The 18748-nt window shown below is 43.5% G+C and overlaps 1 protein-coding gene across 2 annotated transcripts in view; it reads left to right on the top strand.

The window, feature by feature from the left end:
• LOC118556208 (nascent polypeptide-associated complex subunit alpha, muscle-specific form-like) overlaps positions 1-17449 on the top strand; it is a 35060-nt gene extending 17611 nt beyond the window's left edge. The window contains exons 4-13 of one of the 2 annotated variants that reach the window (XM_036125217.1): positions 1380-1463; positions 1635-1836; positions 3152-4255; positions 4286-4642; positions 6346-6653; positions 7504-7669; positions 7747-7858; positions 11531-11651; positions 13668-13980; positions 16638-17449. In XM_036125217.1, coding sequence (XP_035981110.1) covers positions 1380-1463; positions 1635-1836; positions 3152-4255; positions 4286-4642; positions 6346-6653; positions 7504-7669; positions 7747-7858; positions 11531-11651; positions 13668-13980; positions 16638-16792 — 2922 coding nt within the window. In that variant the 3' untranslated portion in view covers positions 16793-17449. Of the gene's footprint in view, positions 1-1379; positions 1464-1634; positions 1837-3151; positions 4643-6345; positions 6654-7503; positions 7670-7746; positions 7859-11530; positions 11652-13667; positions 13981-16637 lie in introns of both variants that reach the window. The other variant, XM_036125216.1, reaches the window with a different exon arrangement.
• The last annotated feature ends 1299 nt before the right edge of the window (positions 17450-18748 follow it).

Here is an 18748-nt window from a genome sequence, read left to right as displayed (position 1 = left end):
CTGAAGCTGCAGAAGCTTCAGAAGCTGCTGAAGCTGCTGAAGCTTCAGAAGCTGCAGAAGCTGCAGAAGCTGCTGAAGCTGCAGAAGCTGCAGAAGCTGCTGAAGCTGCAGAAGCTTCAGAAGCTGCTGAAGCTGCAGAAGCTGCTGAAGCTGCTGAAGCTGCAGGAACTTCAGAAGCTGCTGAAGCTGCTGAAGCTGCAGAAGCTGCAGAAGCTGCTGAAGCTGCAGAAGCTGCAGAAGCTGCTGAAGCTGCAGAAGCTTCAGCAGCTTCTGAAGCTTCAGAAGCTGCTGAAGCTTCAGAAGCTGCAGAAGCTGCAGAAGCTGCTGAAGCTGCTGAAGCTGCAGAAGCTTCAGAAGCTGCAGAAGCTGCAGAAGCTGCAGGAACTTCAGAAGCTGCTGAAGCTGCAGAAGCTGCAGGAACTTCAGAAGCTGCTGAAGCTGCAGAAGCTGCTGAAGCTGCAGAAGCTGCAGAAGCTGCTGAAGCTGCAGAAGCTTCAGAAGCTGCTGAAGCTGCTGAAGCTTCAGAAGCTGCAGAAGCTGCAGAAGCTGCTGAAGCTGCAGAAGCTGCAGAAGCTGCTGAAGCTGCAGAAGCTTCAGAAGCTGCAGAAGCTGCAGAAGCTGCTGAAGCTGCAGAAGCTGCAGAAGCTGTAGAAGCTGCTGAAGCTGCAGAAGCTTCAGAAGCTGCTGAAGCTGCTGAAGCTTCAGAAGCTGCAGAAGCTTCAGAAGCTGCTGAAGCTGCAGAAGCTGCTGAAGCTGCTGAAGCTGCAGGAACTTCAGAAGCTGCTGAAGCTGCTGAAGCTGCAGAAGCTGCAGAAGCTGCTGAAGCTGCAGAAGCTGCAGAAGCTGCTGAAGCTGCAGAAGCTTCAGCAGCTTCTGAAGCTTCAGAAGCTGCTGAAGCTTCAGAAGCTGCAGAAGCTGCAGAAGCTGCTGAAGCTGCTGAAGCTGCAGAAGCTGCAGAAGCTGCTGAAGCTGCAGAAGCTGCTGAAGCTGCAGAAGCTGCAGGAACTTCAGAAGCTGCTGAAGCTGCTGAAGCTGCAGAAGCTTCAGAAGCTGCAGAAGCTGCAGAAGCTGCTGAAGCTGCAGGAACTGCAGAAGCTGCAGGAACTTCAGAAGCTGCAGAAGCTGCAGGAACTTCAGAAGCTGCTGAAGCTGCTGAAGCTGCAGAAGCTTCAGAAGCTTCAGAAGCTGCAGAAGCTGCTGAAGCTGCAGAAGCTTCAGAAGCTGCAGAAGCTGCTGAAGCTGCTGAAGCTGCAGAAGCTGCAGGAACTTCAGAAGCTGCAGACAATCACTGGTGTTCTGCTGTTCAGCTTTGCCTTCCTGCTTGCCTCCGTTTATTTCCTCCTCCCTCTCTTCTTCTGTCTCCTTCCGTCTCCTCGCAGCTCATTCTTACGTCCGCTATGCGACCTGCGCAGTCACCCTCCTCTTCCTCCTCCGCCCCTTCCTCTAACCCCGCCTCCGCTCAGGTGAGCCCCGCTGGACGCTCGGTGCATGCTTCAGCGCTTCTTTCCAGACTGTAACCTTCAGGCTGCTGGTGGAGCTCTGCAGCAGCTTCCTCTCCTGGTCGCTGAGCTCTGGCTGGTCTGATGATGAAGGTCTGATGAAGGACTTTAACCTCCCTCTGTCTCCCCCTGCAGCTCCAGAGCCTCACCTTGAGGCCTCCGCCCCCCGGGACTCTCACCATCCCCCCGTCTCTGCGGCTGAAGCCCCCCCCCTCGGCCCCGCCGCCCCTCTCCCGCCCCACCGTCCCCGTCTTCCCCCCCCTGAGGCCGCGGCCGCAGCCCGGCGCCACGGAGAGCCCGACCACGCCCAGCCGCCACCTCGCCGTCCCGCCTCCAAGTAGGTCCTGGATGTGAGCTGGTTCTGATGAGCGTCAGGCTGGTTCTGATGATTTTATCCATTTAAATATTTAATTATCTAATTTATCCACTATGATTACTATGATTTAAAATCTAAAAAACAATGTGAATGTATAATTCTGACATCTATTACATATACATATATAGTTCATTTAGTTTAAAAATAATAATAATAATCATAATAAATATATATATATATATATATATATATATATATATATATATATATATATATTTTTTTTTTTTTTTTTTTTTTTTTTTTTTTTTAAATAACTGAACTAATATCTGCTAGGTCAAAATTATTAAAAGTGGCAATTTTCTTTCCAAATGCCTTATTAACTTATATATATGAAAGTTAATAAGGTATATGTAAAGAAAATTGCCACTTTTAATAATTTTGACCTAGCAGATATTAGTACAGTTATTAAAAAAAAAAAAAAAAAAATATATATATAGATAGATATACAGATATATAGATATCGGGAGGGATAGAGATAGATATATCTATATATATATATTATTTAAATTATTGTTTTAAGTGAACACAAAAACAGTTTCACGATTTATCGTATATCACATTGCTGTTATCGGCTTGGAGTGTTTTTCTAGACATTTATAAATTTTTTTTTGTATTACATTATCATTATACATTAGACTGGTGTGCGTCTTTCATTTACAGTTAAATTTTATCCATTTAAATCAACCTTAATCGTTGTTACTATGCTTTAAAATCTAAAAAAGAATATGAATCTATAAAATTGAAAAATATATTAAATATATATATATATATATATATATATATATATATATATATATATATATATATATATATATATATATATATTTAGTGTGATTTTTTTAATTTTTTTTGGATACATTTAAAAATACGTTTTTGGAAACAAAGTTGCCCCTTTTAATAATTTTGACCTAACAAATGTTAGTTCAGTCACTTTTACTGCTGGTGGCGCTGTTGGCCATAAGCTCTCTGGTTCTCCGCCCTCTGACTCTGGATGAAGACGCTCAGAGCAGCAGAACAACTCCTGCTGCTTTTTGTGCGTTCTCCACACTTTACCCTAAAAAGTGGAGCTTTAGGCATTAGTTTCTCTTGAAAACACCACAGATTTCACTGAGACGTCATCTTGGTCTTCATCCAGGGTGAGAGGCCTGTTTTTCTTTAATAGGGCGGTTCTCTGCAGAGTGAAGCTAAATGTAATGAGAGCCAGAGAACCTCTCTATTTATAAACTAATGATGATGATGTGAGATCTTTAGTGATGTTACGTCTGAATTCTCACAGCTCTCTATTCTCCAGTTCGAGCCGTCCCTCTGAGGCCGAGGCTTCACTCGCCCACCGCTCACCGAGTCTCCGCCCCCCGCCACTCCGCCGCCCTCCAGCCCATCGCCGCCGCCCCCTGCGGTCCGGCCGCGCCCGCCGCCAGGCCGCCGTCCGGCCCGAGGAGCTGCCCACCACCGCCAGCCGCTCTGGGCCCGCCGCCGTCCGCCGCCGGCCGCTTCGAGCGCTCGCCGTCGGCCGCCAGGCAGCTGCAGATCATCGCCCTGTCGTCCAATCAGCAGCCGCCGGCCGCCGCCTACGCCCGCCCCGCGGCGCCGTCCAAGCCCGCCGAGCCGCCTCCGCCTCCGCCGCCTCCCGGCCAATCAAAACGGACTCTGAGCAAGGACGACGGCGGTCTCCTCCCCTTGAATCCCTCCTCCTCTCCGCTCACGCTGACCAAGAGGAGGGAGGCGAAGGAGAGCGAGGAGCGAGGAGGGAAGGCGGGGCTCAGGGAGGAGCGCGGCGGCGCCGCCGGCGCCGGCAGAGAGCTGCAGGTGGAGAAGGAGGTCCAGACGGAGACGGTGAAGCTGGAGAAGCCGGCTGAGGAGCAGGAGGCCGGACCCAAACGGGCCCGAGACCGCATGGAGGAGGAGGAGGCAGAGAGGAGAGGGACGGGGAAGAAGAGGAGGGTGGAGGAGGAAGGAGAGGACGCCTCCCACGGCCGGCCCGGCCCGCTTCAGAACCAGAACACAGAACCGGGTCCGGGCGCCATCAGAGACGCTGAGCCGGTCCCGGTTAAAACCCCGTTAAAAGGAACCGTCCCGGTCCAAACCCCAGGAACAGAACCCGACCCGGTGGAACCAGCGCCGGTACCGGGACCGGTTCCCTTTAAAGCGTTGGTGAAAGGACCCGTTTCAGCTAAAACCCAAGCGAAAGCGCTGGTTCCGGTACCGATACCGGTAACCGGACCAGCACCGGTAAAAGGACCGGCTTCAACCCAGACTTCAGCAACAGAACCCGTTCCAGTCGAAGCACCGGTACCAGGACCGGTTCCGGTCCAGACACCAGTACCAGGACCGGTTCCAGTTAAAGCCTCAGTAAAAGGACCCGTTTTGACTCAAGTACCAGGACCGGTTCCGGCCCAAACACCGGTACCAGGACCGGTTCCGGTCCAAACGCCGGCATCAGAACCAGCACCAGCTAACATCCCGGTAAAAGGACCAGCTTCAACCCAAACTCCAGTACCAGCACCGGTTCCGGTCCAGACACCAGTACTAGGACCGGTTCCAGTCAAAGCTCCTTTGACGGTACCACTTCCGACCCAGAAGCCAGTGGCAGAACTGGTTCCGGCCCACAAACCGGTAACAGGACACGTTCTGGTCCAGTCGCCGGCGCCAGGCCCGGTTTCCGAGGTGTCAGGGTCCAATCAGAGGCTTCCAGAACCTCAGCGGGACCTCCAGCCCAGCCAGGAGGACTTCTGCGAGAACCTGTCCACGCAGTCCGACAACCAGTCAGGTAGCTCCGCCTCCAGAACCTCTGCGCTGTTATCCACACCCAGCCTGGTTCTGGCCCGCTAACCAGAACCCAAAGGTCCAGTAACAGCAGCCTTCCTCCTGGTCTAGTCTCTGCCCTCTGACCGTCGTTCTCACGCCGCATTAAAGTCGATTTGGCATTAAATCGACTTTAATGCGCATTAAATCTCACATCTGGCAGAAAATAAGATCCAAACTGTTAAAATAAAAACGGATCCAGGCTGATTGATTTGTGTCGGTTCAGAAAACGCAGAAGAAGAAGAGTCGAGCTGTTCTGCAGCAAAGAGAAGAAGACTTACCGAACATCAGGAACGTTTCTCCGTTTAGCCGAAATTTAGCCTTTGGTTCATTCTTATTCTAACGCTGACACCGTTTATTCTTCCTTTCCCATCATGTCATTTAGTTTTTATGCTTCTGTCTGGGGAAACTCTTCATTTCAACATCCAGATGTGAGGTTGGACCTTTGGGCGTCAATGTTCATCCGTCAGGAAGTTAGCAAAGAAAACGCTGACAGGTCGGAGCTTTGTGGATCAGCAGCTTGTTTAGGGCAGAAACAGCTTTTAACGCTTAAACGGGTGAGAGAAAACCAGAGTTTACCTGATGGAGTGGCCATTTTTTCAATTTCAAATCAATTAAATTTTAATTATATAGTTCCAATTAACATCCCATCATCTCATCAAGCCTCTTTCCAAAGTCAGACTCCATCAGATCCTCCAGGTTGGTGAGAAAGTTTCCTCTCTAAGGAAACCCAGCAGATTGCATCAAGTCTCTCCAAGCAGCATTCACTCCTCCTGAAAGAGCGTAGAGCCACAGTGGACAGTCGTCTGCATTGTTGATGGCTTTGCAGCAATCCCTCATACTGAGCATGCATGAAGCGACAGTGGAGAGGAAAACTCCCCTTTAACAGGGAGGAGAACCTCCAGCAGAACCAGAACCAGGCTCAGTGTGAACGCTCATCTGCCTCCACCCACTGGGGCTTAGAGAAGAAAGCACAGAAGCTCACATTGACCCAGGAGTACTTTCTATGTTAGAGAAGACAGAGCAGAGACACAGAAAGCACAGAAGCTCACATTGACCCAGGAGTACTTTCTATGTTAGAGAAGACAGAGCAGAGACACAGAAAGCTCAGAAGCTCACATTGACCCAGGAGTACTTTCTATGTTAGAGAAGACAGAGCAGAGACACAGAAAGCTCAGAAGCTCACATTGACCCAGGAGTACTTTCTATGTTACAGAAGACAGAGCAGAGACACAGAAAGCTCAGAAGCTCACATTGACCCAGGAGTACTTTCTATGTTAGTGAAGACAGAGCAGAGACACAGAAAGCTCAGAAGCTCACATTGACCCAGGAGTACTTTCTATGGTAGAGAAGACAGAGCAGAGACACAGAAAGAGAGACACCTTTTATGATTTAAAGTTGAATGATTGTAGATTTTACCATCTTGCAGCGGCAGGATTTCACACGGCGGTTTGGTCTGAATCGTTTGCCAGCCTTTGGCTCCTCGATTTAATCGGCCCTTCAGCGTTTGCGGGTCTTATTTTACCCGACACCATCGTGTTCCATCATCCTCTATAATTTCAGCCATTTGTCTCCTCTGAGCTCTCTTCTACTAAAAAGCATGTTTAGTTTCTAGACTTATTTTAATTTAATATCTAACTGATCAGATTTCCGTCTCTTCTCCCCCAGCCTTGTCCAGCCTCTCCTCCCAGTCTCCCCCCTCCTCCCCCTTCGTCGTCTCCTCATCAGAAAACCCGCCCCCCCTCCTCCCCGCAGACCTCAGCCTGCCGCAGCACGAGGCGCCCGAGGCCGACAAGACGCCGCCAGAGTCCCGTCGGGACCAACCCGAACCCGTCTGCCAATCAGAGGACGAGTCTGAGAGCTGTGGCCAATCGCTGGGCAGCCCCTGGGAGATGAAGGCGTGGCCTGAGGGCCGACAGGTTCTGACTCACCTGGTGGAGGGCTTCGTCATTCAGGAGGGGCTCCAACCGTTTCCTGTAAGCGCCTCAGGTGTTAAACAGTGAATACCAGACATGCTTTATATATATATATATATATATATATATATATATATATATACATATATATATATATATATATATAAAATATATATAAATATATATATATATATATAAATATATATATATATATGTATTAATATATATGTATGTATATATATACATACATATATATCTATATATATCTATATATATATATATATATATTTAATATAAATATATATATATATATATATATATATATATATATATATATATATATATATATATATATATATATATATATATATGTGTGTGTGTGTGTGTGTGTTGGCCGCATATTTATACAATTTAATCTTTTTGCTGAGTATAAAATTATAAATATAACTTTTATATATTTATTTCAATTATAACCTTTTTCCTAATTAAATCTATGCAGACATTTTAAAACAAAGAAATATTTTTATTTAAACTAATTGGGGGGGGATCCCTCATTCTTATCACTATTGCGAATAAACAATTATATTAAATAGTAGTACTGAAAAAACAATTAGACTTTGTAAAGGTTTAATTTGGTTACTTAATTAAATTATTTATTTATTCATTAATTTGCCTGCCTGCACGTTTTTATCATGAGAATTACAAAGAAGCTAAATTAAAGGAACAACATTTGTTATTTTTAAGAGTCATAAACCTGATTTTTAGTTTATATTTTACATTTTCTTTAAATTTGTCCTGATTGTGTGCTGGTCGTTATTATCGGCTGGTTATAAACAGGAAGGACTGGTTGTGTACATGAAACTGCTGGTTAATTAATGAACCGATGACCTACCTGTGCTCTGTCGCCCAGGTGAACCGCTCCTCGCTGCTGGTCCCTGACCAGGTGAGCAAAACCCAGGAAGTGAACGGGACCAATGGGAGAGCGGCGCTGCCCGCGGCGGACCCCGTGAAGCCGGCGGCGCCGTCCACAGACTCAGAGGAAGAGGACGGCGGAGACGAAGGCGACCTGGGGAACAGTAAGGAGCCGCCTGCTGCGCACCTGTCCCCAGGTGACGCCCGGCTGACCCCACCATGTCTCCTGTGTCCCCCTCAGAGTCGGGCCACAGAGATCGGACGGTGCTGCACTGCCAGTTCTGCGGGAAGCGAGGCCACGCCCACAACTTCATGCGGTCCAAACGGTTCTGCTCCACGTCCTGCGCGCGCGGGTGAGAACGCCGCCGCTACCTGTGCAGCACCGCCGAGGAAAAAACGGGACTAAAACTAGTGAAATTAGTGCGTTTGTCCTTGATTTGAGCAGGAAAATAAGACCATCTGCCTGTGGAGTGAGAGTTTTTACCCCTAAATAAGATAATTAGATATAATGCACGGGAAATAAGACGATGGAGATGAGTTGTTTCTCATTCCATTGGCAGATAAACTCATTTACCGACTCAAATCAAGGACAAATCCTCCCATTTAAAGAAAATTCCTCTTACTTTTAGTTAATTTTTTGCAGTGAAACCCAAAGCGAGACGGATGCCGGTTGTTGTGTCGTTGCATCTTTTCTCTTCCAAGCAGCCGGACTAACCTGCCGGCTGTAGAAGCGCTGCTTATCGGAGCCTCTCCAGGCTTTCTGACCATCTTCTGAGGCTCCTCTTTAGACGCTTTTCCTCTAATTTAAACCTGGTACCAGACCGTTTTCATCACAAACTCTGACCTGAGAATCATTCTGGCATAAAATGGTCCTAAACTGCATCAGAGCGCAGCAGGCAGCCTGGAGGAGAGGCTGTTTTTCTCACTTATTCCAGGAATCTGAGAATCATTTCCTCACACTGACGGGTTGAACACCGTGCAGCGGGGGGTCCCAGCCCGGGATTCCCAACCCAGGGGTCCCAACCCGGGGGTCCCAACCCGGGGGTCCCACTACGGCTTCACTAGGAGGAACACTGCAAATGTTATTAGCACATGTACAGATTACTAACTGTCTAAAACAGGAAGTAAAGTGTTAGTTGTGAACAGCTGCTGGGTGCAGAAACCGCCCCTTTAAAGTGGGTTTATTGAATCTAAAGTGTAAAAAAAAAAACATCAGCAGCAGCTTTATTCTGTGTAGTTTGTCCCTAAAACAGCAGAAAAACTCCCTCACCGAGCAGATTTGGCTGCTTTCTCTGCAAACTGACACAAATGGAGCAACGAGACAATTAAAAACATATTTGGCAACATTTAGGAGGAAATGCATCGCTTCCTTAAAGCGTTCGCTTGTTGTGTGAACAAAGATTGACTCTGATAAACCGTTTCAACATTTGATCGACGCATAATGTGTGACTGATTCTGTACAATTAAACTGAAAAACAGAAAAATCTAAAGAATAAAAAGCCTCGGTAACCTAGTTGGAAAATGTGCCGACATTTTGTTGATGCACCTTTTGATTTAGTTTAATTAATTTAGTTTCCTTCAGTTCAGCCTTTTGTTTCTCAGCAGGCCTTGTGGGATTTTTCCTCACATTTGCATATTTTATCAGAAGCAATAAGAAGCAGGTGTTTCACAGCAGAGGAGGGTGGAGTAGCCAGAAATTGTTCTCCAGTAAGAGTAGCTCAACATATTTTTACTCAAGTAAGAGTAAAAAGTATTCAGCCAAGCAATTACTCAAGTAAGATTAAACAAAAAGTATTCAGTAAGAAGGCTACTGAGCAACTAATTATAACAGCTGATGATTTAATATTAGAAAAATATTTAATCGGACGGACAGAAATATAGGGTTACGTGTAAATTCTGGTATTTGAAAGACAAAAATGAAAAAAAATTAAGAATAACAATTACAAAACAAACTAATTCAGGCAGAAGAAACACTTTTCTAAATAGTTTTTTCAACATTAACCTGAAATCAATACTAACAGCAGTTAATGTATATAAAGTATGTTAGAACAGTTTTTCCAATAACAATATTTACTGTTTACTGAATGTTCATCTGACCTCTATGTGGCTCAATGAGCTCAGCAGATAGAAAATAACATTAAAACAACAAAATAATAAAAATAAGAAGTCTCACTTTAACATAAACTCCAGGTTTTTGTCTCTCTGGTGCATTTTTGGTTAAAACTAGTTTGTTCTTTATTCATGAAGTTACTCACAGCAGGAAGAGGAGCCAGAAATTAGAGAGTAGAGAAGCGATACTGGAGTAATACGGTAATATGACTGAAGTAAAAGTAAAAAGTACAGAGCAGTAAAGCCAATCCTAAAAATACCATTTTGTTCAAACAATTAGTAAATGTAAGTAGTTACACCTCTGGGTGTCAGTCAGGAGAAGCGATAGAAACTGGTCTGGGAGGCCAGCAGCAACCTTAAAGGAGCTGCAAGTCCTGCTTGTGTTGCACAACCTGCCGTATTCATTTATTTGACCTAAGATTACAAAAACCGGTTCTTTTCTCCCAAAAAGGAAACATCCAGACTTGACTAACGCGTTACCTATGGCTGCATAAAGTACATTTAACCCAGAAATAACCCTGCTGTGCGTCCTGTTAACAAAGATCCACAGAGCAGATGATGGCGGCAGCATCAGGCCCTTCATCTGTCTGCCAGAAAACGTCTTTGTTAACATCATAGTCCACTGAGCTATTATACACTGGAGTGCTAATCACCGTCTGTTAGAACGAGTCGCTGTGAAGCCACCAGCCGCCATATTGGTACTCCCTATTTTCCTCCAGTAACTAGGGAATATGTGCGCTACAGCATTGAATAACGAGGATTTTCTCATGTTCAGGGGGGGCTTAAAACTTTTAAAATGTCAAATGCCATATACTTTTATGTTATGTTCTAAAAATATCAAGTACTGAGAAAGTCATGTGCTGAAATATTTTGCATTTTATTCATTTAAATATATATGTTTAACATTTATAAATATATAAATAACAATATACAAAAACATATTTACATATGTGTATACATATATATACATATATACATATACACATATTTAATATGAATAACATGTAAAATATTTCAGCACCTAATTTCCTAGTAGTTGATAGTGTTAGTACATCCACTGACTGTAGAATTACCTGTGAAACGTTTTCACTCAGCCAGAAAACTGCTTGTTGTTGCAACCAAATCCTGTGAGATTCTGGGAGAGTAGGGAGTAGCAAGATGGCGGCCAGTGACTTCAGTTTTTCAGCTAAATCAGCACTCCAGTGTATTATATAGCTCAGTGGCATAGTCCCACATTATGAAAGGTATCAGGACTAAGTTACATAAATGACGCTCCTGCCTCGTTTATGTGTAAATGTGGGGAATACGCTCATATCTGAGAGCCTCTCTGCTTCTTTATGTTGTTTTACATGATGAGGGATATATTTACAGATAAGGAGGATTAATTGCTTCCCTCTGACTCCCCATCCAAGGCGTTAGCTAGAACCTCCAGAGGGGGCGGGGCTTTAACGGGATCAGAACCGTAAGGATCAGACGCACCAATGTAAAATGACGACAGACTGACCAGATTAATTAATTCTGGATCAGTCTGACTCGATCAAACCCACAAACCGTGGTTCTACCTGCAGGTTCTGGTGTGAACCTCACAGGTTCCGCCTCTCTAGCTCCTACAGAGAGAAACGCCGTTTAGATGTTGGCTGAAAAGCAATCAGCCGAGTGAAGCAGAGCGCTTTAGATCGTAGAAATACCTGTTAAACATGAGGGAAGCAGGTTCTGGCCTCGCCTGCTGCTGTCCTGCAGCGCTGGAGACCAGCAGCAGCAGCAGCAGCAGCAGCAGCAGCGGCGCCGGCAGGATGTGGTTCTGTGGTACCTGAAGAGGCAGACAGGTGTTTAATGCAGAGCCGAGCCTGAATCAGAGCAGCAGAACCACAGCGTCTGGACTCACCTCTCACCGCACCTTTGGCTTTCTCTTTCAGGTTCAACGTCCGGCTGACGAAGCGCCTGAGGGCGCTGAGCGCCGGCAGCCGGACGGAGAGGCCCCGCCCGGCTCTGAACCGGGCCGAGTCGGTACCTGGGAAACCGCTGCTGCTGCGCCTGGTAGGAACCGTCGCTCTAACCCCGACACAGGTGGAAACGTGCTGAGACGACCCTCTGGATACAGAACCAGTTCATAAAAATACACAGATATCATCTGCATACGGGAAAACCTTCACAGAAAAATCTCAATTTTGAGGATTGGAATCTAAAAAGGTTTTTTGTTCTTGGTGTAATAAGATAAGATAAGATAGTCTTTATTGATCTCACAATGGAGAAATTCACTCGTCACATCGGCTCATACAAGAAGGTGCAGAGTAGGGAAGGTGCATTCAGTTATATACAGTGAATCTTCATATATACAATGGATCAAAAAGAATACCAAAAAATACAAAAAAGGAAATAGGAATGGGCATATGATGTCTCATTTACATTCATAGTGGTCTATATATATATAAACATATATATATATATATATATATATACTTAAATATATACATATATCTATGCGCCTACATACATACGTACCTACACGTATATATGTGCATATACATTGTATACATTTGTACATACATACATACACGTGTACTGACTTATGTTCAGGTGTTGATAGCAGCAGAAGTCACTACATCAGGATTATTGCACGGGTTGTACGACAGTGTATTAAATAGATTATTGCACATTAGTTATTGCACATTACTTATTAATTCTTTGGTCGCTCACACTTCCCAAATAAATTTGTGTAATTTTGACAATTTAACTCCCACAAAATTATGTTTTTAATTATTTAACTTTAGAAAATAAATGGAGCAACCTTTTAAATGGTTCAGATGCATTGTTTGAAGCCTAGCTACCTCCCACTACTTTCAGCTAGAAAAAACACACCTTCACACTTTAAACAGGTCAGAGGACAATAAATAATTCAGCTTTTATGTTTTTTAAATAAAATCACAGTTTAATTTTTGTTCAGCTGCTACATGAGCCACTCTACTTTTAGCTGAGGTCCTCCGGTCTTCTTCTACAGTGAAAACTTCTCCTCTGCAGCTGGAATCCAGCCTAAGATCCTCAACAGAGGAACGATGGGACGTTAGCTCCCCCTGGTGGTCCAGTTAGGACACAGCAGCACTAAAACTTATAATGTTCTGCTTTAACTTTCCTTTTATCACAGTTTCAGATTAGTTCTTAACATAAAACAACCATGTGAAAGGTCTGCAGTGTTTTCTCATGTTCAAAAATAATAATATAAATTCATTATTTTGCTTATTTTGATGTTCCTATTTTCCTCTCCTCCCTTCATACAGAATAAAAGGTGTTGGAGTAAAAATTAATAAATGGTAAAATTTAAAGGCAATTTATGTTTGATCAATCAATAGGTCTAATTAATTCTAATTATAATCAATTATAATTAGTCAGTTTGATTGAATTTAAGGACAAAAAACATTTTATAATATACAAGCAAATTATTTAACATATAGATTAAAAAATATAAGTAATAGATAAAGGTTACATTTAGTAAAGTTAATCATTTAAAAAATTTAAAAATATGAAAGGAAAGAGCAGAGTAATTTACATAACAGTTAATAAAAATAAAAATGTGCTTAACTAAACCACAAAAATAAATTAATGTTATTTTTCTGTTGTTTCTGTTATAAAATGTTTTGTTTTTACATTTCTGGAAAATATTTTTCCATTCATGTTTTATCTTTATATTTCTCCAGCATTGTGTTTTATATAGTCAATTGAAATTCTTGGATTTAGATTTATCTTAAGTTAATATTTATGACTTAATTTCATTTATTTTTGTCATATTCTTGGTTTGCTAATACAATTTGTTTTGTTTTTATTACCTTTTTAGTGTTTATTTAAACATTTTAAATTGGATTTTTCTGTTCATTACTTGTTTATAAATGTTATTTTCTTTATTATTCTCGTGTTCTTCTCCCCTGAAAAGGTTTCAGTGTTAAATATTGACAATATTTAACACTGTTTGTTAAATATTGTCCCAAATTAACGCAGCTGGAGGTGAAATCAGGGCCGAGGCGCCCGTCTCTCACCCGTCTCCATCATGTCGTCCTGCAGCCTCGCGATCTGTGGAGCGCCGGGCGCCGCGATAAGGACGGGAAAGAGAAGCCGGCGGCGGAGCAGAAGGACGAGGACGAAGACGTGGAGGCGTCCCCGCATGTCTTTGGGGGGGCGGAGGAAGACGACGACGACGGAGGAGAGGAGGACCCCGCCGTCGCCATGGCAGCCAGGATGGAGCGGCGGGCGGCCCGCAGAGCGAGGAGGGCGTCTGCGCCCGCCGTCTCGGCCTCCACGCCCACCACCACCTTCCGCCCCGCCCCGTCCCAGTGGAGCGTGGAGGAGGTGACGGCCTTCATCCACGCGCTGCCGGGTGAGTCCCCCCCCGTCAGCCGGCGTGGAACCGGCGCTGTGATTTACGCCCGCAGCTGTCGGCGGATGATGGAGACCCTCTGGCTCCAATCATCCAATTAGACGTTACGCAAAAAAAAAAAAAAAAAAGCGCTGAAACCAACCGAACGCTCCAACCACAAAGCGTCAGCCTGGTTGAGCAAGCAGCGAAACATCTGGAAGTCAGAGAGAGCACATCAGGCCTCTGGTGACAAACATCCATCAAACCTGACACCTCCAACCGTCTTCCAGCTGCGGTTAAAGCGCCCCGGCGAAGTTTCACTGAACAGATCCGCTGATATCAGGATCTTCTTCCAAACGCTTGTTGTTCAGCTCCGTATAGCCGCCGTTAAACAGAATCCAGCCGCGCTGCCACACACACAGCTTCTTCACAGAGCTGATAAAAAAACAAACTATTTCTGTCCGGTAGATCAACCCAGACTGGAATATAAAGCTGAACGTGAACAGAACCGATTTGGTCCAGAGGTTCAGTCTCCAGCAGGTCCTAAAATTATTCACATCTAACATCAAGTGTAGGAGAAGCTGCGTCAGACCTCCCACTGTCATGATGAAACAAAGATGGAGCCGGAGTGGAAGAGCTTAGCGTGTAGATCTAACCCCCACCATCGCCGTGCCTTAGCGCCAAACATCCCTCCAGAGGAGCTTCAGTCAGACCAGCTTTATGAGCGTGGTACCGGCGGCCATGTTGTTTTCAGAGAGGCTTCCTCCTGCAACCCTTCCAGACCACTGAGCTATATTATACACTGGAGTGCTGATTTAGCTGAAAAACTGAAGTCACTGGCCGCCATCTTGCTACTCCCTACTCTCCATAGGATTTGGTTGCAACAAGAAGCAGTTTTCTGGCTGAGTGAAAACGTTTCACAGGTAATTCTACAGTCAGTGGATGTACTAACACTATCAACTACTAGGAAATTAGGTGCTGAAATATTTTACATGTTATTCAGATTAAATTTATATATATGTATATCAGTGTTGTAGGACTCGAGTCCGAGTCATTAGCTAAATTTAGAGACTCGTGACTTCACTTGGACTCGGACTCCTACATTCAGATCATTCTGACTCGGAAATTGATGAAAAAGACTAAACTTTTTTCTTTATATCATTAGGCTATAATTTTAATATGTCATTAGAATATTATTTGGTGTATGATTTTAATATCTAAATTGTTATTGCAATGTGGTGGAGTGTGTATTTTTTTTTAGTTTAAAAACATGTAGGCTATGCTTACTTTAGTGCGGAACTTGGACTCGACTTGATCAATAGTGACTCGACTCGGATGAGTAGTAGACTTGACTCGGACTTGAACACTGGAGACTCAAACCTAGACTCGGACTCGAGGCATAGGGACTTGACTACAACACTGATGTATATCTAAGTATGTGTATATGTATATATGTATACATATATTCAATTCAATTCAATTCAATTTTATTTATATAGCGCCAAATCATGAAACATGTCATCTCAAGGCACTTTACAAAGTCAAGTTCAATCATATTATACAGATTGGGTCAGATTATACAGATTGGTCAAAAATGTCCTATATAAGGAAACCAGTTGATTGCATCAAAGTCCCGACAAGCAGCATTCACTCCTGGAGAACCGTAGAGCCACAGGGAGAGTCATCTGCATTGTACATGGCTTTGCTGCATTGTAAATATATGTTTTTGTATATTGTTATTTATATATTTATAAATGTTATATATATATATTTAAATTAATAAAATGTAAAATATTTCAGCACATGACTTTCTCAGTACTTGATAGTTTTAGAACATAACATAAAAGTATTAGCCTCGTGAGACCATCCTGATCTCGCGAGCTTTCAAGGTTTCACTCGCAGATCAGTCTGGCTCCTTTCCGTTAAAGAAAATTTGGAGCCGTTCACCAAACGAACGTCCAATCAGCGTTGGCTTTGAGGCGGGCTGAGGTGTGACGCAACGAGAAGCGACAGTTCAGTCTAAAGAACATGGCGGTTTCAGCCGATGAAACTAGCGTTAGCGTGGCTATCAAGCAAGTTTTATCGGAATTACAGAGTATTTCTTTGCTGAGCTAACGAGCCTTTACCTGCAGCAGCAAGAGTAGCTTGGCTTGTGGTTGTGTTTTCGTCGTCGCTCTGTTACGAGCGACGAGGAATCTGATTGGTTAATTTTCCCGTCTATCACCAACATAGGCCAATCAGCTAACCAGTATTTTCGCCCCTTCCCAAAATTACTTCAACGGAAGCTTTCCAGATGGATATGCAGAGCAAATCTATCTGGCGGCGTCAGGTTATAAAAGTATATGGCATTTGACATTTTAAAAGTCTTAAGCCCCCCCTGAACATGAGTAAATCCTCGTTATTTGATGCTGTAGCGCACATATTCCCTAGTTACTAGGGGGAAATAGGGAGTACCAATATGGCGGCTGGTGGCTTCAAAGCGACTCGTTCTAACAGCGGCTATTAGCACTCCAGTGTATAATAGAGATCAGTGTTCCAGCTTTACCATTTAGGCTTCAGTCTTGTTTAATAACCAACATCAGAGTGGAAGAGTTTCCTGTTTTTTTCCCACAATGCTTCAGATTAGCTCTAAATGAACTTCCAGCTTTGTTTTCTGTTCCTGTTGTGTTCTCCGTCAGGCTGCGGCGACGTGGCCGAGGCCTTCAGGCTGCAGGAGATCGACGGCCAGGCTCTGCTGCTGCTGACCGAGGACCACCTGATGACCAGCATGAACATTAAACTGGGTCCTGCTCTCAAGATCTGCGCCCACATCAACGCCCTGAAGAACCAGTAACGAGGAAGAGGAGCGACGGCCGGGCAGACGAAGGCGGGGCGGGCGGAGAACCGAGGAACCTGGAGACTTAGGGGTTTATCTGGTCCCAGCGGGCCGAAGCTGACACCAAGGATGACAGAACAAAGTCACAAACAGAGGAAATGGTTGGCAGTTAATAATTTATGGCGTTAAAAAGGAGGCGTGGCCTTAGCGGACCGGAGCGGAGCGGAAACCCGGCGTAGCAGGAAACCTGGAGAGTTTTTGTACCTTTCTGTATATTTTACACGCCACTGGAGAGTGTACATTTCAAGCTATTTCATGAAGGATTTTGAACATTTAATATATGAAATTTGTCTATTTAGTTTTTTTAGAGTGTGACGTCAACGACAAATCTATCCCCGTAGCTAACATAACGTCAGCGTGTGTGTGTGTGTGTGTGTGTGTGTGTGTGTGTGTGTGTGTGTGTGTGTGTGAGAGGAAGAGCAAAAGGTGATAATCTGTAGAGTTTGTAAGCGCTTCATCAAAGTTGGATGTTTTCTATCAACATATTTCTGTGGGTTCAAAGAAAAAAAAAAGAGAAACCATCACTATCAGGGTAGAGACCGGTGTCTGCAGTCGTCACGTTTTTATGATATCCTGCTTGAAATTATTTAATAAATGAATAATTAATCAAACAGACTGACTGGTTGTTTAAAGTTCAATTCAATTGTCTTTTATTGATATAGCAGCAATTAACAACACATCATCATCAAGGTTCTTTCCAAAGTCAGACTCCATCAGATCCTCCAGGTTGGTGAGAAAGTTTCCTCTCTAAGGAAACCCAGCAGGTTGCATCAAGTCTCTCCAAGCAGCATTCACTCCTCCTGAAAGAGCGTAGAGCCACAGTGGACAGTCGTCTGCATTGTTGATGGCTTTGCAGCAATCCCTCATACTGAGCATGCATGAAGCGACAGTGGAGAGGAAAACTCCCCTTTAACAGGGAGGAGAACCTCCAGCAGAACCAGAACCAGAACCACAGTGGACAGTCGTCTGCATTGTAGTCTGAACACCACAGAATCGTCTGCATACGTTATAATAAATCTGTTCCCTTTTCTGCTTTCACAAGGATAAAAAGTCACAATGGCAGGTGTTTTAGGTCTGAGCCATTTACTCTCACTCTCTGAGTTAATTAACAATAAATCAATAATTAAGCCTTCCAGGTTATTGTCTAAATCAAACTGTTCCAGGAGGGGAAAAAAACAAAAGTTATTTAGTGGAGTGAGGGTTAAATATTTACTCCTTTGTGAGGCCTGTATGCAAACAGGGGCCTGCTCTGAGTGTACTCTAGGCCCCATTATAGGAGTCACAAATTATGGAAGAATAGAAATTAATAAATTACACTATTATTTATACATTTTTATTTTAAAAACTAATATCCAAAATATTTAGATATTTAGATAAATGATTTGTTTAAATAAAGCAAAAACAGAAAAGTAAAAAAATAATAAAATACCATGCAGTATTTTATTCATAAAATACTTTTTTTAAATAAGAAAAAAGGAATATTTTTATTTGCACTTACAGATGTTTTGAGTATCAATAAAGCTATATTCATAAATATTTTTTTAATTAATGAGATGTATTACAGTATATTTACATTTGGATATTTTATTATTTATGTATTTATCTGTGTTAATACTTCGACTACTTATGAAATTTTCACTCAGATTTATTGTATTTTTATAATACATTAGATTTTAAACATATAAAATAGTATTTTACTAACAGTTTAACATAAAAATGTTATTATAATATCTTTTCTCCAGGGTGGACTGAATATAAAAAAGACCACAACATCTTTTTTTTATTTTATTTATTATTGATTTTTAATTCAGCTCAGGGTCAAATACAGACGGACTGCTTCAGTAAAAGGCACCGAGGGGCCAACAAGGCCTGCATATTTCTGCTCTGACCTGACTGCAGGTCAGATTCCAGATT

Source organism: Fundulus heteroclitus, chromosome 21 (assembly GCF_011125445.2).
Source record: "Fundulus heteroclitus isolate FHET01 chromosome 21, MU-UCD_Fhet_4.1, whole genome shotgun sequence".
Taxonomy (NCBI): domain Eukaryota; kingdom Metazoa; phylum Chordata; class Actinopteri; order Cyprinodontiformes; family Fundulidae; genus Fundulus; species Fundulus heteroclitus.
This window is presented reverse-complemented; position numbering and strand designations above follow the sequence as displayed.